General features: G+C 41.4%; 3 protein-coding genes across 3 annotated transcripts in view; 2 read left to right on the forward strand and 1 right to left on the reverse strand.

The window, feature by feature from the left end:
- Window positions 1–27,915, reverse strand: part of LOC146969927 (tripartite motif-containing protein 16-like) — a 279,242-nt gene that overhangs the window by 163,768 nt on the left and 87,559 nt on the right. The window lies entirely within an intron of this gene.
- On the forward strand, window positions 9,265–10,008 carry LOC146969944 (E3 ubiquitin/ISG15 ligase TRIM25-like). Its single transcript, XM_085804577.1, has one exon. It carries the CDS (start codon window positions 9,316–9,318, stop codon window positions 10,006–10,008), a length of 693 nt encoding a protein of 230 aa, XP_085660703.1. The 5' UTR covers window positions 9,265–9,315.
- LOC146969945 (receptor-type tyrosine-protein phosphatase N2-like) overlaps window positions 15,703–27,915 on the forward strand; it is a 261,873-nt gene continuing 249,660 nt past the window's right edge. The window contains exon 1 of the mRNA XM_085805467.1: window positions 15,703–16,106. Coding sequence (XP_085661593.1) covers window positions 16,010–16,106 — 97 coding nt within the window. The 5' untranslated portion in view covers window positions 15,703–16,009. The remainder of the gene's footprint in view (window positions 16,107–27,915) is intronic.

Below are 27,915 nucleotides of genomic sequence, written 5' to 3' on the forward strand. Positions count from 1 at the left end.
TTTTAAAAGTACTTTAATGTGAATAGTATTACCTACCCAGCGGGTGTAAGCTTCTCAAAGGTAAAGTTGTCTTCTAGCCAAGTTGAAGATTTGATCTGATCTGAAAATCTCTCCTCCCAACATCACCATGCTGATAAATCACCACAAGGTTGGCTGTTATGTCAACATGCTGGATAAGGAGCTGTTACATCAAAAAAACTATTACAACGGTAGAATATGCAAAGAAAGAGGAGTTTTTAAAGACAGGGTGGGAAAGGTTAAAATACAAATGGCACAAGGTGAAACAGACCGTGGCTAATGAACACCAAGAGGAGAATACAAGTAATAGTGGGCCAACAATGTCACCGGTGATTGTTTCAAGGACAGCAGTCAAAAGGTTACTAGCTGCGAACAATCGAGTTACGGGATCATCCCTATGTTCCCTGGGTCCTATGTTCCCCACTTTGTATGGGACCGAGGAACATAGAACCCTTTTTTAGAAAAAGGGTCCTATGTTCCCCAGTCCGGACACAGCATGCAATTTTTGTACCCATACCTGGAAGTGTAGTTGTGAGTGACTTGGCATATTTTTGCCTATTTTTGAGTGAGAAGTTGAGTTGTGACTTTGAGTGAGAAGTGTAATTGTCCCATTGGTTGGGTTTAGGCAATGAAGAAAGGAGTTGGTTAAGTTTAGTAAAAAGACCAGGTAGAGGCTTGACAGGCCAGATAGATGGAGAGAGTCCAGATAAGTAGAGAGAGTCCATCGACCAGCAACAGCGGGGAACATAGGACCCTTTTTCAGAAAAAGGGGTCCTATGTTCCCCAGTATGTATTGCGACTGGGGAACATAGGACCCTTTTTGGGAAAAACAGGGAACATAGGACCCTTTTTCAAAAAGAGGGTCAGTTAAGCTAGTTGCTAACTACCAATGGTTAAAACAGTTACTAGCTGCTAACAGTCGACACAGTTGCTAGCTGCTAATAGTTAAGCCAGTCGCTAACTCCCAACGGTTAAGACGGTTGCTAACTGCCGACAATCGAACCGGTTACTAGCTGCTAATAGCTTGTTTTCAGTCACGTGGTCATGATGACGCGAAGGGGGCAGGGCGATGTCAGATGGAGGGCAGGAAGTGGAGAGCGGTGCCTGAAAATAATGGAAAGCGAGTACTCCGAAGCTTTTGGTCGAGCCTGCACGTAGCAGGTATCACCAAAAATTAGAGAAATATATCGGATACGATCCATACGACCTTAAATCGGGAGAAAGGAAGCAGCCCTGCTCACTTTTCATTCAAACAAACTAATGCCACTGCCACAGTTAAATGTCATCAATGAGACCAGCATTAATCTCAGCGGTAAACCTCTAAAAGCATTGCGGATACGTTACTTGGCTCGTTTCCTCCTCCGAGAGGAGGACGGTCGGCCCCGGCAGATCAGCTCAGCAGAGCGGCTGCTGCTGCTGTGACAGCCGCTGCCCTGGTCCCCGGTCGGGGCTCACACAGGTTGTGTCCGAAATCACTCACTCATTCACTACTCCCTACTCACTATATAGTGAATTCAATATAGTGGACTATATAGTGGACTCAACGGCGGAACGTCTCGGACACGCTCGGACACTACTCCGCTCGTTGCTCGGCGCCGTTAATTACGTCACAGCTGTCGCACAAATAAAACGTGATGTAAACACAACATCAAGTGGAGGAGTTATGTTTGTCTGTCCCTTTTAACTAATAAATCTGCCTTAACTAATAAATCTGCCTTGTATTTGATATGTGTTGTCACCAAAGCTTACATCTTTACATTACGAGCACCTTGATCTGTCTTGTTGATGTATCCTATGTAAATAAACGGGTCTCCGCATTGTATTGTTTTTATTAATAACTTTTTCCCGCCGCAACTCACGAATTCGTCTCGCGCACACAAAGGAAAACAAACTGCCGTTCATCTCAAACGGAAAAAAAATGCCAGCCACCGTCAATTTCGCGTTGTTCATCATAACAATTATTCAACTACTGTTGATAAGGAGGAGCAACAGACTTGCCAGGCGGCAGAGAAGACTGAGGCGTTTCGCTCTTGCTCGGCTCAGAAGACGTCGTCTAATTGTACGTACCGGTATGCTAGAGTACCTGCCAATTCTAGATACAGATCTGTACAACTACACCCTCTCCTGGAGAAACTTAAACATTACATAATTTTGTTTTCACATCACATAGCTTTCCTCCATGGCTGTCACACTACCAGTCACACATTTCATTACACTGTTATCATTTTTATTATTACTATTTATTATCAACACATACAGTACATCTACATTTATTTATCTATTATATACATACACCTAAATTTATTTATTTACATACATTTACATTTATTATATACATACATTTACATTTATTATTTACATACATCTACATTTATTATCTACATTGTTCTCATCTTTATTTACAGCATGGTCAAAGATCACAATACTGTGTATTGAACCGCCATGTTCCAGTGCTGACCCTCTACTTTGACGGCCAAAGTGAGCTGCGGCCAGACTTTCGCCTCTCGAGACCCACACTTACCAACCTGATCAACATCCTCCGCTCCCCCATCGACCACGGCTGGGGTCATGACCTTGAGGTTCTGGTGTTCGTTTTCTGGTTGGCAAGTGCAACCTCTTACCGCGTCGTTTCCAGGGCATTCGACATACCACGCTCCACAGTTTATGACATTATCCACAGAGTTACTGATAAAGTTATCAGGCTCAAAAACCAAATCATCTCCTTTCCTCCCCACGATGAGCTTCACAACATCGGTGCCGGCTTTGAGCGTCTGGCAGGATCTGCTGCATTAGCCAAGGTGGTAGGCAGCATTGACGGCTGCCACATTCGAATTAAGCCCAAAAGTGCAGACGCCCAATGCTACTTTAACAGGAAGCTTTTCTACTCCATTCAACTTCAGGCAGTGTGTGACCACCAGTGTCAATTTTTGGACATTTTTGTGGGTTACCCTGGTTCAGTCCACGATTCTCGCGTTCTCAAAAATAGCCCCCTCTTTGTGAACAGTCTGTACCCACCTGAAGGCTACTGCATTCTGGGGGATGGGGGATACCCCTGCTTGTCACAGCCCATCACACTCATCACACCCTACAGGGAGCCAGTGAGGAATGCGGTAGAGGCCAGATTCAACCGACACCATGCCAAGGCCCGTTCAGTCATTGAACGAGCCTTCGGCATCATGAAGACCAGGTGGCGATCTATTTTTTTTAAGGCCCTTGAAGTGCACCCAGCTTTTGCCGTCAAGGTCATCGCCTGCTGTGCAATCTTGCACAACCTGTGCCTCAGGGATGGTGACATTGTTGAGCCAGTGGAGGAACAACCTGAGCCAGATGCTGGAGGTGCTGAGCTTCACCCAGAGCTGCAGTGTGGGGAGCGACTCCGCAGTCGCATGGCTGCTGCAGTTCTGCGCCGAATATCAATCCTGCAGCTCTGCAGGATCATGATTATTGAAGAGACAAAAATCAAATCAAAAATGTTAATTTAATCTTAGATAATTTATTCTCTCTCTCTCTCTCTCTCACAAATTTAATTCTCTTCTCTTCACCTGTCAACCTCCTCTGTCCTCTTATCTTCTCAAGTTGCAATTCATGTAAATAGTTTCAGTAGCTGATAGTTATAGATAGTATAGTAGATAGTGATAGAACGTAGCCTTTAATGTGTTTTATATGCTCACTGTTTAAAGTGAGTATAATGAAATGTTCATAGTAGTAGTAGTAGTATAGTATTTCTTGTCGGTGTTCACCTGTGTGTGATAAAGACCTGTATTTCAATTGATAACAAAGTGGGGCATACTTTTTTGTTATTTATTACTTTCACATTCACATTTTCTCTACAATTCTTTCGAGGAGGCTCAAAAGTCTCTCCTCCCTGGCCTCCTCCCTTTTCTCCCTTTCCTCTGCCCTCTTCTCCTGCCTCTCCATCAGCTCTAATACCGGGTCCCGCCGCTGACGCTTTGGAGGAGCTGGCTCAGACTCTGGCTCAGACTCCTGGTCCACACCCTGACTTTCCTGCTCTGGTGGCACTGAATCAGGGGAGGCTGATGCCGGGACTGGAGGGTTCTCCCCCAGGCTGAGGCAATGAGGCAAGGAGGCTGAATAGAAGGCCTCCCGCCTATTGCCTCATCCATCAGGGAGAACCACTTCCAGTTCCCGGCAGTGGCCTCCCCTGATTCAGTGCCACTCCCTGTTGGTGGCTTCCTCAGCTCCTGCACACATTGCAATATACACACATTTGATGTATGCAATTAATGTAGTGTTCGTTTATAATGCTAAACACAGCAAAGAAAATATACAAAAGTAAAAGTCACTGTACTTTCATCTATGTCGGGCAATGTCCAATCTATTCCACAGAGGACCGAGTGGCTGCAGATTTTCTTTCCAACCAAGCAGCAGCGCACCAGACCTGATTCATTTAATCAGCTGATCTCAGTCTTCAGACAGCTGATCAGTAAAAGTGTGTGCTCTTGGGTGGTTGGAACAAAAACCTGAAGCCACTTTGCCCTTTGTGGAATAGTTTGGACATGCCTGGTCTATGCTTTCACAAAATAGCTGTAGTTAATTATGATGCATCCTAACCTTGTAGGTCTTTTTGAGGTTCTCCCACTTCTTGGCTGCCCGGGCAGGAGTCACCACCCCAGTCAGCCCCATTTCTTTCAGAACAGCTCTACAAAATGCAATAACAAGTACAGGATGAAAAACAACAACAATTAACCTATCATTAATGCTGTCAGTGTCAAATGCTGATGAGTAATTTAACCATGAGTAATTTACAGTAATTTCGTCAAAAGTCTGTGTCATTTTACAGTTGTGTTCAGTTTTCATCTTAATAAGATAACGTTACAACTTCACAAGAATATGACACAACTCATGATGATTTCGGACACAGCCGTTACGTTGTTACTCACTCCCAACCGGCTGCGGAGGCGAAGCGCTTCCCCGAAAACAGCCGGTCGTTAGCTTTCCGCAGCCGGATGAGGGCTGCCACATCGTCGTCGGTCCCTGGGAGATTAAAATAAATTAACAATCTTCTCCCGTGCTTATCTGACACTTGTGTAATTTCGCTAACGTTACTTATTAATTAAAATAGGCTGTGGTCCATTTTTACGCTAGCTTAACCTGGAAAAATAGCATTACCTGTAGTACTGAGCTCATGATTAGGCTACTCATGATTGATGCCGTAATGGCTTAATGCGTAACCCCGTCATGCCCCCCAGTAAGTTTTTAAATAGTATAGCATATTAACAAACTATTTTCAACTTCGGAATCAAACGTTAAACGGAAAAAATACTTACACTTGTAACAGAGATGATCGCGCCCGTCCGCCATTCTCTCTTGAATGCGTCTAGCAATGCATGATGGGATATCTTGCCCCGGTTAGTGACCATCGGATGCTCACTACATTCCGCGGTGGATTGTGGGATAGATTCAGTGCACTATATAGTGAACATTAATAATCACTAAACATTCGGACACCACTACAAAATGGCGTGGCCACTATATAGTGCACTATATAGTGGTTAGGGGGTGATTTCGGACACAGCCACAGACTCTGCACTTCTCCCAAAACAGACATCGGAGCAAATTCCCCAGCATTATAAACTGACCACAGACTCTGGATTAAACGGTGACGTGTTAACAGCGCTAAAGCCACAATTAAAACAGTTTTTAGCAGCTTTACTGGCTGTAAACTGCATGCTAATTTCTGTTAGCCCATCTATGGTGTTTTACATATACGTTAGCATTAAGCTAGCGGGCTTTATATGCTTAGTTGTGACACTGGCTGTGTGTGTTTTGAACGTTGTTTCAAACTATGTGGGTTTGGCTGAATATCGTTGATGCTTAAATATATATTGCCGCTTAATATATTGCTTTACTCCTCTTTCTATGTGCCATTTTTACTGTAGAACAGGCTAGGACACCGTTTGTTTACTATGGTCACTTCCGTCCCTCCCACACACCGTTTTACGGTCAGTTGTTGAAATTTGAGTCCTTTATGTCTTACTACCTTAGGAACTCTCAAGTAACTTTTTTGATTTTCCCGGTTTGACCATTTTGAACAGCCGTAGACAGCGCAGACAGTAGGCATTTTCCTATTGTTTTCCTGCGGGCAAAACACTTCCTGCCCTCCATCTGCAGTCGTGACGTTCCACGTGACGTCATCTGAAAACCACCTATAGTTAAGCCCTAGCTAGTGGCTAACGGTGTAATAGAGCCTATGTGAAAGGTGCAGACAACTTCAAGACACATTACAACTCTACCTGCAGATAAAAAAAAAATTGTTTAGCCAACCTGTCTGTGGATGGTCTGAGTGACACCTCAGAGGAGTAACAGGGAGCAGCTGGAAGAAGCCTGGTGATGTGACAGTGGAGTGAGACAACACAGCGTTTTTTGCAACCTGAAGACCAGGCCAGCCGACCGAGCCTTGGTTCTCCTCATCGGCCCCGAGTTGAAAGTGAGATGGCTGGTTTATGCTCCAGCCAGCCGAATCTCTCCACTCCTCTCACCAACTCTTGAGCACCCGTCATGGGCTATAAAGTCAGCCTGCTCCGCTGTCCTACTAGAGGCTGTTCTAAAGTATTTTAAATATTTTTCCCAAGTAATTTGCCTAACACTGCTTTGTGTTGATGTGTTTGTGTGTTGTTGTTTGGACCATAACAGAAAAATCACCAGACCTTCCTTTATCACTGAAGTTTGTTCTCATGTTGGAAACAAAGAAATCTAGAATCATTTATGTATTGTTGACTCATACATAAGGTTTATGATGTTTTATCAAACTGCATCATGATCAATGAGGAGATGATTGATAAAGATTTATGTTAAACAATGTGACTGTGTGGATTGAGGTGTTGAAATCAATGAACAAATGTCATTCAATGAAATTATTTATATTTGTATGTTTTTTTTATGCATGAACTCAATAAACCACTAGTGTTGCAGGACCAGTGTGTTGGTTCAGTTCCAATAACTGTGCTCCAGTGGCAGTTCTTCCAACATTGCCATCTAGTGGCCCTGGTGAATGACACCAGGCTCCTGTGAACAGTTCATTTACTGTTTACAGCATAACTGGTACTATTTCCTACATTGTAGCCAATAATCAGTTTTAAGTGATGTTCATTAGGCCCGAATACCCAGCTCATCTCCTCAGTCAAGTCGAATAAATTAAATTTTTTACAAAAAAACAATTCCCAACAGAAGTCATCTCTCAAGGCATTTATCAAACAGAGCAGGTCTGGACCTTCTCTTCATAACGGTATTTACCCAACAGTTCCCAACAAGAAGACTCAGAGCCGTCATCTACCTCAAGTGGTTGGGCTGGAGAGGAAGAGATAAAGAGAAAAGGAGGTACTTTACTTATTGTATTGGTGAAATCTAATAACTACTACTAGCTGAGCACAGAAGGAGAGGGATGAGTTCAGACCTTAGAGTGATTGACCAATCAGGTAACAGCATTTAATAGAGCCGCGTAATAATATTAAATAATGTTATTTATTTTGGCTGGATGAGATAAAAGACCTGCCAATAGCGGGGACCAGTCCCTTTCCCTGCAGGTTACACTAAACATTCCTCATAAAGCTGTGAAATATATATTTTTGGCTCAGTCAAAGCAAAATGATGCATTTTTTAATGTTTTAAATGACATCATGATACAGTCACACTTTGAAATTAAATAAAACTTAATAAAATAGTGATAATGTAATTTTATTTCTACAATTGTCAATTGTTTTTAAGTGATGCTTAAGTTGGACCCGTGAACTTAGTTTTAACAATATAAGATTTAGGCTATAGATAAAGCAAAGTAATGACTTTCAACATATAGTCCAAAGAGCTGCATATTATATGATATATTATGAGGAAAATGAATGTCTCACTGCTGGCACTCAGTGAAACCCCACAATTGCTCCAAGAGCCAAAATATAAGGTTAAGAATGATACAACTTCAGCAGAACTTTTATATACAACACACATTCAACAAGTCTGCATAAAATAAACCAAAATGTACACGGCAACATTTTACATGAATTAGTTACCTTGTTCTCCGGAGCAGTACAGAGGAGAAAAACACACAGACATCAAAGACAGCTGCCCCTTGGAAGCTAATGGCTACGAGCTAAAGCTAGCAGCCTTTGGCTAGTGATTTCTACTAAATGTTTTCTTCACAGCTTCACTGTTATCTATATAAATTCCCGTAAGAATTAAATGAAATATAGTTTAGCCATATCTTGTCGGGTCTTGGCAATTTCTTTAAAAAAAAAATTCTGTTTACCATCTCTAACAAAGTTTGCCCCAATGTTTTCTCTGCATCAACCAAAATGGGAACACACGCGCTCCGCACCGCGGTTGCATGGCAACACAGATAGTCTCTGATTGGTCAGACCCACCTGACCTGCTGTTCTGTTCTTAAAGAGACAGCGGAACATTAAATACAGCAGTGTCAGAGTTTCACCACAGTCGGTTTGTTGTCCTTTATGTTGGTCACTTTGTCGGTTACACACAGAAAGCAGAAGATAATTTCTGTATGACTTTAGTGAGGAATGTTTTAGTAAAGCGACAGGTTCATGGCTTATGACACATGTGTCATTAGCATAACATTTAGACAAAAAAGAAAGGTAGGCTAATTATTGATGCATTAGCTAAAACCACAGCTGTTTCAAAACTATTACAAACAGTGCCAGTCATCATTGATCAGCACTGACGGTCGTTAGATTGACCAGGGGTTCAAGGACAGCTGGTGCAGAGTCCAGTAGGCAAGTAGGCTAGTGGTTTTAGGAGCAAACACCAACTTTTAAAGCAACAGCAAAAGGTAAACGACAGATAACACCTCTCCTTATTTATAGGAAATATCCAGTCAGAGGTAAGGCTACATAATGTATGTGTTGAGATGTCAGACACTAGCCAATGTCTTATTTTAGAAAATAATATTTATTCAGAAATAATGAATGAGTGTTTGTTGTCCAAGCAACATAAACTTGAGTAGGCTTCTTTTTTCTGCACCTTTATGCTTTCTTTCTTCACATTATAGATGGAAATGTTGGACTTTTTACACGACTACAGCAATTCTCCTGTTGCAGATTAAGACAACTCCCAACTCCCTGCTCTGAAGCACAGTGAACTCCACGCTGTTTCTCTGTTCCCTCCCCTCTAGATCTACAGTTTTACGATGGGTGGAATCAACATGTGGTGAAGAGGAGGAGCTGACAGGCCCCGTTCACTGCAGAGACACATGTTGTTTAGATCAGAGCTTAGACTAGTTCCTGTAAAGAGGAAGTGAAACTCAGACAGTCGTCGTCTCTGAGAGGTGACATGGCACAGAAAGGAGTTCATCTGGACCAGGAGACCTTCTCTTGTTCCATCTGTCTGGATCTACTGAAGGATCCAGTGACTATTCCCTGTGGACACAGCTACTGCTTCAACTGTATTAAAACCCACTGGGATGGAGAGGATGGGAAGAAAATCTACAGCTGTTCTCACTGTGGGGAGAACTTCACACCAAGACCTGACCTGGTGAAAAACACCATGTTAGCAGCTTTAGTGGAGGAGCTGAAGAAGACTGGACTCCAAGCTGCTCCTGCTGATCACTGCTATGCTGGACCTGAAGATGTGGCCTGTGATTTCTGCACTGCTGGAGAACTCAAATCTGTCAAGTCCTGTCTGCAATGTCTGGTTTCTTACTGTGAGAAACACCTGCAGCCTCATTATGATGTAGCTCAGTTCAAGAAACACGAGCTGGTGGAGCCCTCCAAGAAGCTACAGGAGAAAATGTGCTCCCGTCATCAGGAGGTTATGAAGATTTTCTGCCGCACTGATCAACAGTGTATCTGTCACCTCTGCCTGGATGAACATAAAGGCCACGACACAGTCTCAGCTGCAGCAGAAAGGACTGAGAGGCAGAGAGAGCTGGAGCTGAGTCGACAAAAAATCCAGCAGAGAATCCAGGACAGAGAGAAAGATGTGAAGGTGCTTCACAGGAGGAGGAGGCCATTGTGGCTCTGCTGATAAAGCAGTGGAGGACAGTGAGAAGATCTTCACTCAGCTGATCCGTCTCATGGAGAAAAGAAGCTCTGAGCTGAAGCAGCAGATCAGATCCCAGCAGGAAACTCAAGTGAGTGGAGTCAAAGAGCTTCAGAAGAAGCTGGAGCAGGAGATCACTGAGCTGAAGAGGAAAGACGCTGAGCTGAAGCTGCTGTCACACACAGAGGATCACACCCAGTTTCTACACAACTACCCCTCACTGTCAGCACTCAGTCCATCTCATCCAGCATCAATATCCGTCCTCTCAGACACTTTGAGGATGTGACAGCAGCTGTGTCAGAGCTCAGAGATAAACTACAGGACCTTCTGAGAGACACATGGACAAACATCTCACTGACAGAGACTCAAGTGGATGTTCTACTGTCACCACCAGAGCCCAGGACCAGAGCTGACTTCTTAAGATATTCACAGGAAATCACACTGGATCCAAACACAGCACATAGACGTCTGTTATTATCTGAAGAAAAGAGGAAAGTAACATTATTGAGGAAAGAACTGTCTTATTCTGATCACCCAGACAGATTCACTAATTATCTTCAGGTCCTGAGTAGAGAGAGTCTGACTGGACGTTGTTACTGGGAGGTGGAGTGGAGAGGAGGAAGAATTCGTGTTTCCGCTGCATACAAGAACGACAGCATAACACAGAGCTGGAATGAATCTATGTTTGGAAACAATGATAAATCTTGGGCACTACGGTGTGACAACAGCAGTTATACATTTTGTTTCAACAACATCCAGACTCCAGTCTCAGGTCCTCAGTCCTCCAGAGTAGGAGTGTACCTGGATCACAGAGCAGGTATTCTGTCCTTCTACAGCGTCTCTGAAACCATGACTCTCCTCCACAGAGTCCAGACCACATTCACTCAGCCTCTACATGCTGGAGTTTGGCTTTTTTGTGTCAGAGACACAGCAGAGTTGTGTAAACTCAAATAGACAAAGATCATTGAAGGTGCAGTTGGTTAAAATCTGTATTTTAGTTCATCTGTGTCTTTAGTCTCCATGTTTGTGGCTAAAAGCTCGTTGTTGTTGTGTCTCTGCACTGCACTTTTACTTCTTGTTATTTCTTGTGTTGATGTTTGAGTTTGTTGAGGTGATGATCACAGCAGGTGAACAACAGAAATGTGAAAACTGATGCTCAACACTAGAGGGCGCCGTCCTCCTGCTGTCCAGGGAGGTAGTGGAGTTTAAAGCTGCAAACAGATGAGATATTTTAGTATTCACCACTATGTAGAGCTTCAGATATGAAGCTGACAGAAAAGCTGGTGACAGGACGATAAATATTCAGGAGAAAAATGGTCGACAAAATTTGATTTGATTTACCGTATTTTATTTGCATCCCCATTAGCTGATGCTGTACACATCAACTATTCTTCCTGGGGTCAGCACATATAAACATATAACAATAAGAGTACCCATCAAAGCATAAACAAAAAGATTGCACAACAACGTGCAGTATATAAAAATAACATGGTCAATAATTCAAAACATATAATCAGATACAGAAAGATATAGAAACACAAAAAAACCCTGAAAAAACCAAAGCAAGACAAGTACCACTACATAGCAAAAAAAAAGTAAAATATGAGAAACATGAGCTGCTTTATTCTGAATATGTTGAAGCTTCCCTAGATTAGTTTTTGACACAGTAATCTAATTGTGATAATTGCAAAGTCTGCAGGACTAGTTTTTTCAAGGATGTTGTTAGAAAAGGAGAGCATCTCTTGACTATGGAAATGTTTCTCCCCATTTTTTGTACCAGTAAGCCTACATGCTTTGACCATGACAAATGACAGTGTAGAGTTACACCAATGAGTTTAGTCTCTTGTACTTGCTCAACAGCAATTATATTGAGGATTAGATCCATCTGAGTACTGGAGCTTTAAGAGTATTTGGACCCAAATAGAATGCTCTTGGTCTTACAAATGTTAAAGGGATAGTTCACCCTAGAATGATATTTCGCTCATTATCTACTCACCCTCATGTTGACTAAGGGCTGGAAGAATTCTCAGAGTCCACCGTCCCTTCTCTGAGTTACAGGGGGTCTTGGCGTAGCAGTGCATGTCCATATAACGGTTGCAAAGGGACACCAGAGCTCTTCGTAAAAAAACACACACAAAAAAACATCCAAATACCTCCATGATGCTCGTATGTAATGTCCGTCTTGTGCTGAAGCCCCAAATTGCGTAATTGTCCCGAAAAAAATTAAATAAGTCTATATTTTAAGCTTGTTTGTAGCGGAAGCTTCTCGAAGCTCCTCTTCCTGGTCCGTCCAAATCTCGCGTGATTTGCGCCGGCGTCAGTGCGGTTACTGCGAATCACGCGAGATTTGGACGGACCAGGAAGAGGAGCTTCGAGAAGCTTCCGCTACAAACAAGCTTAAAATATAGACTTATTTAATTTTTTTCGGGACAATTACGCAATTTGGGGCTTCAGCACAAGACGGACATTACATACGAGCATCATGGAGGTATTTGGATGTTTTTTTGTGTGTGTTTTTTTACGAAGAGCTCTGGTGTCCCTTTGCAACCGTTATATGGACATGCACTGCTACGCCAAGACCCCCTGTAACTCAGAGAAGGGACGGAGGACTCTGAAACTTCTTCCAGCCCTTAGTCAACATGAGGGTGAGTAGATAATGAGCGAAATATCATTCTAGGGTGAACTATCCCTTTAAGAGAACGTTTGTTATATCAGTGTTTCAATCAAATACATTTTGGAGCTCTTTGTTGAGGACTGAGGTAATTTCCTCCACTGTGGAATTCCACTTAATAGATATCCCGTATGTCCAAAATGACATCACGAAGATAAGAGGATAGAAACCCTTGCCGTTTGTTCACAAAGCCATTTTCAAAATCTTTAAAAACAATTACTTTCACCTTTAACATACAGGTGAGGTAGATCGATACCTAACAGTACCTATCTGTTTTCCGAACAGTTTCCAGAGATGATCTTAAACATATTCAATAGCCTATTACCCCTCATTTCAAGACAAGTAAACATATTTTTCACTTTTACATTTACATTTCCACTATTTCTGTTTCTTAACTCTCAAATAAGGCATACTGTATATTCATTCATTTACCTGTGACTCAGATCTGGAAGTGTTTTCCCCACAGCACCTGAAGGCAGCAGTAGTGCTGAATCAGAGAGAAGCATCGTGCAATTCTGTCAAGTGACAGTTAGAAACACCAAAGTCACGAAATTGACTGATATAACCTTCACAATAAAAGCACCAAAGCATGAAGAAACATAGCCTATCTTTGGCTGTAAATCTACACCACACAGTATTATGGAAAAATGTTTCTACAATGATGTTTATCACAAAGTATTTAAAGCAGATATCATCGGCACGGCCGTTTCGGCTAATGCTGTGTTCAAGGCAGGCTTTTGAAACCGTAAGTTACAGCTTCAAGTCACAACTACGACTTGGTAGCGTTCCAGGTAACCCGTAGCTCGTGTTTTTACCGTCCTGTTGTCTGTGAAAGTTCCCTATAACGGCCACTCGTAACTTCCGACCCGTGAACTCGTACCAGATCGAACTGGTATGACTTCACAGGAAGGAAAAACACAAAGTACGAGTTTCCTTGAACGCACCATGAGTTAGCAGCCCCCGCCCTTGTCAGGCATCAATTGGTCCTCGTGCTACGTCACCACATTCACGCGCATCCCTTGGCTGCACACACAGCCCTTCATGCCGTTCTCTCCCCTCATTGGATAACACTTGTATCCCACAAGGAAAATTTTCTCCTCGGGTTACAGCAGAGCAGAGTGACGGAGAGACTCGTGTTTAGGCTGAAATACTTCATGTAAGTGATTGCTGACGGAAAATAGGACTATTTAGGACTTATATTAACAAAAACATTCCACTGATATCTGCTTTAAACAACTTTCTCTTGATTGCACACTAAATAGCTTTAATATATTCTTGTATTTTTATTTTTTTATTGTCTTCAAAGCAGCAGGAGCTCCAGTGAAAGCAAATACTGACTGTTTTATTGCTGTTTCTTTTTCTTATTTACTGGCATTCCTGTTTGTGATTTTTAATTTACATTTCATCTTCAAAGAAACTTAAACAAACAGTGTTTACAGATCCTACAGTTTTCTGTTAATTCATACAGTAGCCTACAGAGGTTTTGTATTTTATCAACAGGGCCTTTAACTCATTAAAAGCATATTTTGTTCAAAAATAAACTACAAAAATGCCACACAACAAAACAGAAATCTTTGTGTATTTTTTGAAACAACTCACAAGTTTTGTACTGACCCAAGTGTCCTCCTGAAGCCATGACATGAAAAAGTTGTTAGGAAAAAAATTGATTTGATCTGTGTTTTTAGCCTTGTTAGCCTTGCAAGATTTGCTGCGAGATGTTCTTCCGTGCAGCAAATCTCGCGCATGTGCACAGACATCAACAGAGCCACATTGGGAGCTACTGCTACAACAAGGCTAAAAACAGAGATCAAATAAATTTTTTCCGAACAACTTTTTCATGTGGCGGCTTCAGGACACTTGGGGCAGTACGGACGAGCAGTATGGAGGTATCTGGATGTTTCATAGTGTGTGTTTTGGACGAGTCAAAAGTGAGCTCTATCCGCCGCCATTATATGGAAATCCGTTGCTAGCCCGGACAGTGGCAACGGATTTGGAACCAGGGGCGGGGTTAGGGGATGGCTACTTGGGCTCAAGCCCCGGATGTTTTTGCCAAAGCCCCGAATGTTTTACAGTAGGGGTAAAAAAAACAACCTCAATGCGGTTTATGTCAGTCTCCCTCCGCTGACCGCACCAGTCTGAAGTGTAGCCTCATGGACGTCGGAACTGTTTATTGAGATGGTAGGATTTTTATTGGGAGGGTCGGGAGAGAGACGCACACTTATCAGTGATTATGTGATGTGAAGTTACTTTATGTTCTAATAGCATACCGCATTTCATCAAATAATGGCCTGTATTCAATCATTACACGAACAAAAATATCACAAGCACCATCTGATTTAGTGGTTCAGTTGTCATTGAACCACAAATGTTCTGGTTCAATGACAGTTTTTATAGTCCTCTTCTCTCTCCCTCTCCTCTCCACCATGTTCACATGTTGACATCATGAGACCAAGAAAACACAAAGTTATTGAGACATTGAGATTTTTATTGTGCTATAGCCACCTGTTGTTAGCTTTTGTTTGAGTTGTGTAAATGTAGGCTAAGTCAGACAAATTGAGTTTAAATTCAGATTCCTTTTTTTTTTAAAGCATAATGCTGTGGGTAGGTAGGTCAATCAGAATTACATGCACTGCCATATCATTTTTATTTGAGTAGCTTATGATCATATTTTTTTTTTCTGATGTAGCCTAACACCTGTTTTTGGATCCTTCAGGACATTGCTTTTGTCTACCTAAAGTTGATATGTTGAAATTTACAGTAGCTAGGCCTATCACAGTCATAAACAAAGACAACAAAAAAAAAAAGAAAAAAGTCAGATCTTTGTCTTTCCTCCCTCTGGGCTGAGCCTCCGATCTCCCATGAACCTAGATCCGCCCCTGTTTGGACCCCCCCCCCCCCGTCACCATGGTGAATAGAAGAAAGAGGAAAAAAAAGATTGAATGTTGTGTTTACAAATCGCAAAGGAACATACCGGCTACAGACTCGACCTTTCAAGCGTTTTTTTTCTCTTGCAGACAGGCAGCGATAGTGTTCAGACATTTATATTGAAAATCCACACCGGATGTAACGTGTCTAAGTGCCGGTGGTTTGACAGTGTGAGCTTCTCGAGCCTCCGGCAGCAGCAGCAGCAGCAGCAGAAACGCCCTGCATCCTCTCTCCTCTCCTCTCCTCTCCTCATACATCCATCCACCTTCCGGCGGCTCTACTCTGCTCCTCCAGCCGCGGAGGGGCCACTCTGGGCGGGGGAAAGGAAGGAAGACGAACCGAGGGAGAAATGGCCTTTTAACACCTGAGGAGAACCAAAACACAGGAGACATGAATCCTTTGCCTCTTTCCTTCTTCCACCACCACCACCACCTCCTTCTCCTCCTCCTGCTCATCGCTTCCTCCGCCTCTGCTGACAGGAGATTCGGTGAGTACATTTACCATAACATTATTTTTTCTTAACGATAACGTGACCGGAGCTGCGTCTCAGAGCCATTTTTTTTTTTTTTGCAAGATAGACCGGAGGAGCTCTTCACTGTGTCTGTGATGAATGATCTGTGTCAATATTGTATCAGGCTGCTTCTCTGCAGCTTCACCTGGGCCCAGGAGGAAAAACAAACACTGACCGAGATCATCATCATGCAATATAACTAAGGCTTCAGCAGAAAGATCCACTGAAGCTTAGCTCATAGTGTCCTTATCATCAGAGAGGCAGTGAGTGTCAGAGCTGTGCACGACGAGGCATGAACACAGGCAAATGAGCCTTTATTGAATTAAGCAGGCCCAACACCTGTCACTGTTTCAATAACAACCACTAAATAAAAGATATAGGAAGGATACAAATGTTTTTAAAAAGTCTGATGAGAGAATTTCCCAGTTTTGTAAATGATTCATGGGTATGCATAAATAGAAAATGCATACAATAAGAAAGAAAATCAAAAATGGCTACAGAACCATGTTTTTTATTCTGTTTTTTAAATAATTCAACCAATTTGAAATTGTTCAGGAATGCCATCATTTAAATGAAAGAAAATATAGGCTACATCATATTTAGTCATAATAAAAATGAATGAAATGAAAGTAAAACACTCAAGTGACACGAGGTGTGCGTACGCTCACTTGTAGACAAGAGGAGGCAACAATAGTCAGTGATGACAACAGAGCAACGCAGTGAAAACGGAGCTTAAACATACACTCCTCTAGTCTGCTCTTTACACAGCTATCGATCCAGTGTGTGTGTGTGTGTGTGTGTGTGTGTGTGTGTGTAGATATACATTTCTCCCATACACAAGGTCTATAAATAGCTGATACCTAATATTCCCCCACTGATCTGAGAATCGAAGCCTGCAGGAAGACTGATGCAGAGGAAGAGCAGGAAGAAGCTTGTGCTGAGTGGAAGGAGGTGTGTGTCTGTGTGTGTGTGTGCGTGTGTGTGTGTGTGTGTGTCCAGACCCCCTCCTCCTCCTCCTCCTCCATTCTCCTTCAGATTACATAACCAGCAAACAGAGAGTATGGCAGCCGCGGCGCAGACTCAGCTGAGACGACGAGCACCGAGCTGCAGCTCTCATCCTGTTTACACCTGAAATAATAACAGATATACTATAAATATATGTTCTATAGTTGGTTAATGCAGCTGCTCTGTTATTGATCTATACGGTTTCAGACTGATCAGATATTTATCATGTAGCGTACAGTTTGGGCATTTAACGTCTTTTTCCCCCTCTGTTGTCATATACTGTAACTGATGCATATAATCAAACCAAGGTGCTGAATTACTTTCATGCAGCCAACAAAGCAGAGTATTTACATATTGACATTAAGCTACTGTATTGTTAAATCACTGAAGGGTGTAGCATGTGGTTGACCTGGTTTTACTGGTTGCAGACCTTTGATTAAATTCAGATATGTTTATCTAAATATGTTTGCGCTTAAACACATTAAAGGAGGGTTGTGCATAGTTAGCTTATTATCCGCTCTGTGTTGTGGTGAGGCCCTGTGTCCAGAATCTAGTGTTAAAGAGGAACTATGCTGGGGCGGTGCGTGGCGCAGTGGGTAGAGCGGCCGCCCCATGTAGAGGCTACGGTCCTCGCCGCGGGCGTCCCCGGTTCGAATCCCGCGTCGGGCAGACCTTTCCTGCGTGTCATTCCCCCTCTCTCTGCCTCCCCATTTCCTGTCTATCTCTACTGTCATCACTATCAAATAAAAAAAAAAAAAAAAAAGAGGAACTATGCTACATTTTCACCTTAATTAAACAGATTTGCAGAAGTTGTGACGGTTAAATGACTTGTTACGGGGAGAATGAGTTGATATGACAGTGGTTTGAGCTATTAAAGGTTCTTCATAGAGTCTTGAGCACTAGTAGGACTATGAATCGTCGTCTTTATAAATAGGATCTGGTTTTAACCTTCATAATGCATAGGGACGAGGATGGTGTGGTTGAGTTCTGGCTGAAGACTGAGGTAGATGATGAGACAACAAGCATCGGTGGTAAAGGCTTCTTGTCTCCATACTCTGATACAACCCACAGGTTCCTAAACACAACCTGCTTTATGGAAAACCTTAGTCAAAGGAAGTATTCTATCAAGGTGAGAGGTTCCTCTACATCACTGTTATAAAAATAAACAAGGTTGAGGTTATAGGACGACTCAAGAAACAACAACTGACTGTTGGTTTGAGATGTAAAACAAGAAGCATTCTCTCATGTGAAGATGTAAAGTTTTGTCGACTGATCCAGTAAATTTAAGTTCATAGGTTTCACCCTTGCAGGACTCTGGTCCGTGTGAGTTCTGCTTCCCAAACCCAATTTTGAACCGGCTGGCACGTTCGGACTGAAAAAGCCGGTTCTCAGCGGTCAAATGAAATGTTTGGTGGCGATTTGGGCATATACAGATTTTCAAAAAGAACAAATTGAACTTGAACTTGCAGTAGAGATGGTCGAGGCTCAGTTCACTCCAACACAAGACCAGAAGAAGAATTACTGAGACAGCAAGAAAGCCATTTTGCGGCTGTTGTGTTTACTTCTTCCTGAGTAACGACCTCCCACTTTGGTTCTGCTTAAACTGGTCTGAAAGCGCCGAGGCTCTGAGACTCCAGAACCAGAACCAGAACCAGAACCAGAAAGAGATAGTATTGAACCTTTTATTTGCAGCATTTAGAGCTACAGTTCCCTCTTCTTTAGCTCTGTTTTTGGCTCTTAGGGGTTGAACTAAACGCTCCACTGTGCTGTTTGCAGCTGAGCTGGTTGCGTACACTTGGTCTGTCAGAGGTTTATATCATTGAGAGCTGTTGCATTGTGGGGCTGAAAACACTGCTCAGCTAAACTCCAGTAGAAAGCTCTGGGAAAGTTGATTAAAGCATAACAACCAATGGTACCAAGTTGGACTAGTTCTGGTCCAGCCTGGGTCGGCTGGTTTTGACTGTGAGCTGGTAAAACCATAGGCTATACTACTTTCTATGTGAATATATTTTTTTTATCTTTACCATCTCCTAAAGATTTGTGTATAACAGTTATATCCTTTCTATCAGAGATAAACCTGCTCCTTCTTGTGGACCATCTTGTCCCATACAGCTCCAACACCAAAACGGCTCTTTAGCTGCTGGTTGACGTACATGTACGTTTTGGTCCGAGGACATGTGACAGTTGGTTTCTGTTGATGTAGAGACATTTTTTCTTTACAGCCCTGTTTTAACAAGCCTCATAAGGTGAGAGAATCCTTATAAATCTCTCTCAGTTTCCCTCGAGGGAACTGTATATTCACCATTTTTAATCAAAAGTGACTGTATAGAGACCTTGTGCACATAATATTCTAATGCAGCCTTTAAAAAGTTCCTGTCACGTCTCCTTAGGGACTGGTGGTGACTCGCTGTAGTGAGGTTATCGTGACCTTATTGTGCCTCCTGGACATTTTTACTCTCCTGTGGAGCTGCTGTTCACCTGTTACAACTCTCATAACGCTGGCATATTCATAAAGGAGCTCTGATTTGTCTGCACAGCTCAACGGTTTGGTTTCATAGAAATTGATCAAAACAAAGGAAACAATTCACATCATGCATCTTATTTAAGTCTCATGGTCCACAGTCTGGTGGTTGTGTGTACTGTAGAAGTCAGAGAGGTTTCCGTGCCTGGAACAGTTAACAGCAAATGAGATATTAGAGGCAGGAAAGTGGTTTAGCAGCGAGGCAGCGCACCGGAAAGAGAGAGTGGGCGGTCAGATACGTTTACCTTTCACTTTCCACTCGCACAGAAATCATCAATCTCAGAATTAGCTCAGACCGAAACCCCGTTAACTGTCTGTTTGACCTTCAGCCCTCTAACGCATCTGTTCACGTCGCACAGAAAACATTGTCAGACTGTGGTGAAAATACCTCAGAGGTGTCGGTGTGAGAGACTTTTGTTCTTTATACTTGTTATTGCATTGTTTTATAATCCTCTGATGAAGAAACGAAGCTGCAGCCACACACTGTTTATTCTAATTTAGCTCTAGTGACAGTTACTGATCTATATAGTCTCTGTGTGTGTGTCTGTGTCTGTGTCTGTGTGTGTTCCCGTCAGCTGCTGTTTGTCCACACAGTGATTTACGTTTATTGAACTTTATTGTCCAACAGTGTGTTTTCATGTGTGTCTGTGTGTGTGTGTCTCTTGTCGGACGGCTTCTCCTCCCTCCTGGGATTTGAACCGGCGTTCAGCTCAGGTCTCCTAATCATTAATCTGGAACCTGGAGAAGGTCACTGCAGACGGTTCGCCTGGTGTGACCGTCGCCATGGCAGCGGCTCATTAACGCTGATTGGTCGGGGCAGGGCCGCCGAGCTGCTGACGTGGTTTTACAGTAGACACAGGCAGCGTGTGTGTGTGTGTGTGTGTGTTGAGATTTCAAACACTCATAGTCATAGATCCCACATTTTTAACTTGTCTGTTTTTTTTTTGACATCTGGATTTATTCTTATTCTAACGAGACAGTTTGTTGTAACGCTCTGTCTCAGTGTTTCTCAACCAGGCGTACTCGGACCCCTAGTGGCACTTGGTGTAATTACAATGGGTACTTAAAACGATTAAATATAAATATAATTTTATTGAGAAACCTTTACAGACATTTATAATTTCACTAAAATAGTGACCAGAGCCATCATTGTTGCTTAAACTACAGAAGCTTGGCCAATTTCCCCAATCCTATATGTTTTAATGGGAAATTGGTGCCACATTTTAATTTTAATAAGAAGCCACATTTTGATGGTTTGTTGTTTGTCTTTTTAAATTCAGTATATTATAACATTACTACAAACTCAACACTTCCTGGTTTTCTTTTTTTTCTCCAAATTATATATTGATTAATTGGTTAATCGGTTAACTGGTCAATGATGCTAAAATATTTGAAGTGTATGTGATCTCTTTTCATCATATTAAAAAAATAGAAATGAATACTGATATTTTATTGAAAAATACTAATATTATCACCATATTCTATAGAAAATGACAACATCAAAAAGGTGATATACGGTAGTAAATTGCGATATTTGGTCTGGACTGCAATAAAATCATCATCAGAAATATAACATTATTTTAATTTGATTAGATTAGTTTGTTCTGAACTAAAATAGTTATTTGTACATTTAGATTTGAATCAAACACTATATGATCTATGTATAATGTAATATCTCTAAGCAGTCCAGGCGTATTGATCCAATAATCCAATATTATCATATTGTTGTGATATTTAGGTTTCGTTTGGCTCAATCGATTGATCAATCTGGATCTGGATGTTTGGAGCACATGATGAACAGCCCCTCACTCTGTTCCCACTTGCTGCAGGCTGATGTTTCTGCCCCTGGTGATCGCTATCTGCCCCCCCTCCCCGTCTGTTTGGCCCTGCAGCGGCTTCACTCTGCTGCTCGCTGCTGAATCACCCGGTGCTGTTTGTGTTTATCCAGCGGCTCCTCTCGGCTCGTCTTTATGCCTCTAAACATCTCGTTTGATGGTCGCCTACTAAAGTCACATAGGAACATTTCACATGTGAGAGCTGAACCTTTAAAGCTTTGGCCTTAATGCAAGTCTGTTTCAATGAAATCGTGATATTGAATCAATGTTTTGTTTTTTTCTTCACACAAAAATGATTTACTGTATCGTCTTCAAATGATCTATATCCATTAGGGATGTCACGATTACTTGTTTTCACAATTAATCGCGGTATTAAACGTCACAATTAATTAATTGTAAAGATTCCTAAATACCGTCACTTTCCAAAAAAGGGTTAGGATTATGTCAGAACCGTATTGGCAGATGTGCGCCAAAGTAAAGGTAAATGTTAGGGGTGGGAGAAAAAATCGATTCACATAAATATCACAATATCTTTTTTCACGATTTTTAAATCGATTTTTTTTTTCAAAAATCAATTTATTTATTTATTTTGAAATATTGTGCAATGTGCATTTGTTCGCCTTTTTTACATACAGAGAGTACAGGTTTTGAAAAGGGTTTAAGTTCACTTTATAATGGAGTATGTTAATTTATAGGCTCCTCCTAGAGATTGAGCTCGGGTTGCCGTGTTTTTTTGTTCATGGCTTTTTCGTTGTAATCACAGTAGATTACTTTGACTTTAAATTGGTACACTTCACTTTCTTTCTTTATTTTTAATAGATAAAATAAAGAGTTTTAAGTTGAGTTAGCGTGCTAATAATAGTCTGTAAGAGATGATCAGTTTCTGTGCTTGATGAAGTTTCACATCCCTGAAAACCTCTGTAGTCTCATTTAGACTCTTTTATTCTATGTTGTTGAATGAAATGTGAAAAAGTTGATTTTAAAAACAGTTGAAAACAGTTTAATCATTCATCTCTAGGGAGAGGCAGGTGACAGATGGCATTGTGGGAAACATAGTGCCTATTTTTCCTTGGTAATGTCCCTTTGCCTGGAGGCGAGGAGGCCGCAGCCTGGATGCTGCTCTGTGCTCACAGAGTGAAGCTGAGTATTTGTGTGCAGATAAATGTTAAAAATGCAGACTAAAAATCGAGAGAATTGGCAATATCGTAGAATCGCAATTTAAATCGAATCGTCATCCAAAAAATTGTAGAAGAATCGAATCGGGAGAAAAGCATATCGTCCCAGCCCTAGTAAATGCACAGATACTGCTCCATTTAAAGGGACAACGAGGAGTTTCTATTCGGTTATAAAAAAGTCTCACGTTAATGTGGATGAATCTCCGCTACCCATACTTGTTAATGGGCCCATTTTCGATAAATATATCATTCTGTCTCTATCGTTATTTTGTTATTATTAGTGGTGGCGGAGATGCTGGTCGAGCCGACCAGCGTTTCTTTACTTTCAGTTTCGCAACGAGTCATGAGAATAACGCAGCTGAATCGCCGTTTATGGTCGGAACTACGACGGTATGTGAACCTCTTTGAACCTCTGACTTTAATTATTGATGAATGAAAACATGAGTCCGTCTTGCGCCGGTCAAAAGAATTTTACGGTGCGCGTGGAGGCTCATAAATGTAGTGTGAAAACGCTTCGCTTTTCCAAAACTCCTCGTTGTCCCTTTAACTAACGTAACACTGAATTGATGGGAATTTAAATGTTAGAGTGTCATTTGCAATTTTGGTATAGATGACAATTAATGACTTGAATATTTCAAACACTTCCCCTGGGGGATTAATAATTGGTCATATTTGTTAAATTAATTAATGCATAATAATCGTGATAATCGTAATACCGTGATTATTTCTCTGACAATAGTCGTACCAAGAAAATCTATAATCGTGACATCACTAATCACAGGAAACACACAACAGAGCCCGACAGCTGATTCACATTAGCTCCTTAAAAACAGTAACTTAACTCCTCAGACAGGAACAAGAGACACAAAACTGCTGCTTCATCCAACCAGATGGACGGATCAGGGCTTTGGCTGTGAACAATCAGGGGGAAGAGGAGGAGGAGGAGGAGGAGAAGAGCAGAGGATGAGAGGAAGAGGGATAAAAAGTGGGATGAGAGAGGAGGAGGTTGTTTTGTCGCTGCAGGAGACAGAGGACGAGGAGACAAAGAGAGATTACTGCCAGTTTAGACGCGGGGCTGTTTGCCTCCTCCACCTCCTGATGGAGAAATTGGATTTCCTCTGCTCTGCTCTGCTACAACAGAGGAATACAAAGAAATAATAATAATAAAAATGAAAAAAAAACACAAAAACAAGATCAAATGCTGCTCTTTTGCTTCCAAATCCTCTCTTCACATCGTCAGGTGGCTTGTTGCTGTGATTGATCACGTCTGTCTGAGCTCAGGCCTGAACAAATTGGATTGTTGTCATCTTAAAAACCAAAGGAAACAAATTACACACACACACAGACAGCCAATTAGGCTTTTTTTGTTTGTTTTGTTTTGTTTTGATCAGCCATGGGAAAAACCTGAGAGTGAGTCGGCTTTCAGACAAACTAAAAATACAACTACAAAGGCAGGGAAACGCTTTAGCTCAGTCACTTTTTCCTCTTTAGTCTGTGACCCCGACCTGTTATCAACTGTCCCGACATGTAAACAAAACACGGCTGCTAAGATAAGATTGTGTGGTGGAAAAGAGAAAATAAAAGGTCAGAGGACACTTGTCATTGTTTCTGTAACAGAGAAAGAAGTCGTAGCTTCACTAAAGAGAAACAACTTGACTGACAACCTTATAATTCATGATTGAATATTTGCTAAATCCCCCAGATCACACTCACTCAACAGGCGAGTAACCTTCCATAGCTGAGTGGAGGTCCTTCTGCGGCCTACAACCCCCAGAATGCTTTGTGGTTCGGGATCGGGGGGGGGGGGGGTTTCTTCCTGGTTTCTTCCTGGTTTCTTCCTTCAAACGTATTTTGATATTGATCATGTGTCTATCTATCGTGATAGATAGATATCGTTTTATCGCCCAGCCCTATGTGTACAGCAGAAATATAACTATACCACATGTCATATGGTATCACATCATGGAAATATGGTGCAAGGATTGTTTCATTTTTAGTGCAAAGGGTAAAGTCTGTGATACTGACACATTTTGTCACAATGAAAGCTAATGTCCAAAAAAGTTATTAAGAGTTATGTGTTTTATGTTGTAAGGATTAGGGATATTGATTATAGTGACTTCAACCAAAAGACTGGGCCCGGATGTCCCACGTACTAACAAAAGAAACTCACTCTTCTGATTCTGAACTAAAGATCAAACTCTTTATTAACAAAAAAAACAAACAAAGACGATTTACTCGTAAAAAAGTGGTAAGTATTCACAATGATCAACGAAAAACACCTAAACACCTCCCTCGCTCACTTGACTTTAAGTTGGTACACTTCACTTTGTTTGTTTGTTTTTAATAGATTAAATAAAGAGTTTTAAGTTGCGTTAGCGTGCTAATAATAGTCTGTAAGAGATGATCAGTTTCTGTGCTTGATGAAGTTTCACGTCCCTGAAAACCTCTGTAGTCTCATTTAGACTCTTTTATTCTATGTTGTTGAATGAAATGTGAAAAAGTTGATTGTAAAAACAGTTGAAAACAGTTTAATCATTCATCTTTTGGGAGAGGCAGGTGACAGATGGCATTGTGGGAAACGTAGTGCCTATTTTTCCTTGGTAATGTCCCTTTGCCTGGAGGCGAGGAGGCCGCAGCCTGGATGCTGCTCTGTGCTCACAGAGTGAAGCTGATTGAAATTCTTCTTCTCCTCCTGCATCACCGACGGTCCGCAGAGCAATGCTGCAAAAAACCTATTTTACACTCTGCTGGTGTGGAGCGATGAAACCACGGAGCAAGAAAAAAAGAAGGAAAAATCACTCAGGGAGCTGGCTGCAGAAGTCCAAAAGCCATATCGTCCACTCCCAAGTGTCTGCTGCTGCTGGACGCTGTTATCTGGGAGGGAAATGGGAAAAAAGAGAGAACTTTTAATATAGTTTGGTTCCACTTTGGTAACTTTAACTTTTAATAATTAGAAGACGTCTAGTTTTTAATATTAAAATGATGAGAATAAAAATCTCTGTCATCCTTATCTATACAATGACAGCATCAGATAGCCTATTTAAAGATACCAAAACCACTTAAGCTCATGTTGTAACATGAATCCATATAACTGAACTGTAACATTTCAAAATAAAAGTAAGTGGGTGGAAAAAAAACAGACATTAACTGTCTTAGTATGTCTGTAGCTTTGGTTTTTAATATTAATTACATTAATTTTGAGTTTTTGATTGAAACATTTGTGAAAATGATAACCAGATGAAGATAAATAACCCTTTTATTTTGGGGTGGACATGTGTAGGTCTGTTTGATCTTTATGCACAAACCAGACCTGCCTGTGCAAATAAATATAAACTATAAACTATAAGACTCTGAATAAGGCGTCTCATTAAAAGAGAAGAGAAAGAAATGGTGCATAAATAAAAATACGCTGAATTGAACTCATCTGTTGCTGTGAACGATTTTCTAAGACTTCTGCCAAAATATGTGTGCAGTATTTTTAGTATTATATTATAATTCCCTTTCATTTATGCATTATTTCTGTGCTTGTACACTTTTTGCTTTTACTGTATCGCGCTGTTGTGGAGAAATTGGCCCGAGCGCCCCCAAAGCTGCTGTAATGAAACTCTGAGTCCGTGTAAACATCATTTCTCTGTTACATATTTCTTGCTTTTAACAAGGATGTGTCTGCTGGAAACTACTGTGATTACTGCCTCCTCTTTTTAGTTTTGTCCCCACAGAGATGTAAACAAACACAGCCTCGAGTGAGTCTTCCCTTTTCATTACGCCAAAACAGAAACATAATAGATATCCAGCAAACACGACTTCACTCCACTGATATTGTCCTTGTTACAGGTGCAGATTTAAAGGTAGAAGACACTGTTGTTGGTTTTTTGTCGGAGGCTGAGGTCGCTAGTGGTTTTATATTCACTTGTTTTGTGATTTAAATCTGTGTGTGGTGGAATATTACAGCAAATACAAATATTGTAATCAGTAATTTATATATTGTACCTACACACAATGAATCATCATGTGGTGAGGAGGCTGATATTTGTCCTTGAACCATCAGTGTTTTAACATATGAAGCCGTTATGCAGAGTTATGACCCTTTTAGATGTCACATGGAAGGTCACATAGAGCTGTATTTCACAAGAGTTTTCAGTAATTTAGCATAAATCTGTACAGAACAGGTTTCCAGCTTTGCATTGGCCTGATAGTGCAGAAAACTGTAGTCACTCGTCTCTTTTTAAACCAGATTTGCTTAAGCACAGGAAGAAAGCTCTGTGACTGAAAAACCAAGGCAAAAATGAGTTCACGGCTTCATCAGGTTCTGAAAATGTGCAACCCAACTTAATTATATTGCCTTATACATGTTTTTTGGGTATTTTTCAGTCTTTGCCTCTAAAAGAAATGAAAAGTTACATGTTGTCCAAACCTCCTCTCTTTTAGGCCTAATAGTTTATTTTAAAGCTTTTGTTTTAAAACGCAGCTCCTCTGCTACGTGTTTGGGTTTCAGTTTGAAAATCTGGAGGTGTGTTGCAGCCTACAGTCTGGACGGGGGAAATGGAGACCTATGGAAATGATGACAGTATCGCTCCTTTATCAGTATTATAAACTGCAGGGGGAAAAAAATCCTACAGCTTTATCTGACAGATAAGGTGCCATCACACCTGTCTGTTCCTGTTCCTCCTGAAGTGACGTGGTCTGAAGTGAAGTGTTGTGGATCTGATCTTTTTTGGAGGCGGCCATTTCGTCGCCAGAAAGCTAACAAACAAACAACAACTTCCAAGTAGAAAACCAGCATGAGAACAATAGTGACAGAGTTTTGCTATATATAATTTTTCAAGTCACTATATCACCGTTTAGACTAATCTGATATTTGTAAAGTTTATAAAACCAATGATTGGACAAACATTACTACTATTCCTGTGTGCACGTTTTTGTAATTAGTCATGTTTATCGTAAATTGGCAGAGCTAACCGTTACCTGTTTAACTTTAATAACTCAGTGACTCAATAAACGGTCCATGAAATTTTTTTTTCCCCAGTGGATATCTTACAACATGATTGAGCTATCTGGAGTAGTTTCTTGTCGTGTCCGACAACGGGAGGGTTTAAACAGTTGACGTCCTGGTGTTAGCTTAGCTACCGCCGTTAGCTTAGCTGCCGCCGTTAGCTGTCCCTGTCAGCTGCAGCCACTGATGCTTTCTAGGCACCGCAAAACTGAATAAATACCACACATAGCAACATCACACACACAGAAATAGTAAT

Source organism: Trachurus japonicus, chromosome 17 (assembly GCF_045865225.1).
Source record: "Trachurus japonicus isolate A0001 chromosome 17, Traja_1.0".
Taxonomy (NCBI): domain Eukaryota; kingdom Metazoa; phylum Chordata; class Actinopteri; order Carangiformes; family Carangidae; genus Trachurus; species Trachurus japonicus.

Excerpts from the sequence above, each read along its gene's own strand:
- LOC146969944 (XM_085804577.1), top strand. The coding sequence starts at position 9,316 with ATGGCACAGAAAGGAGTTCATCTGGACCAGGAGACCTTCTCTTGTTCC.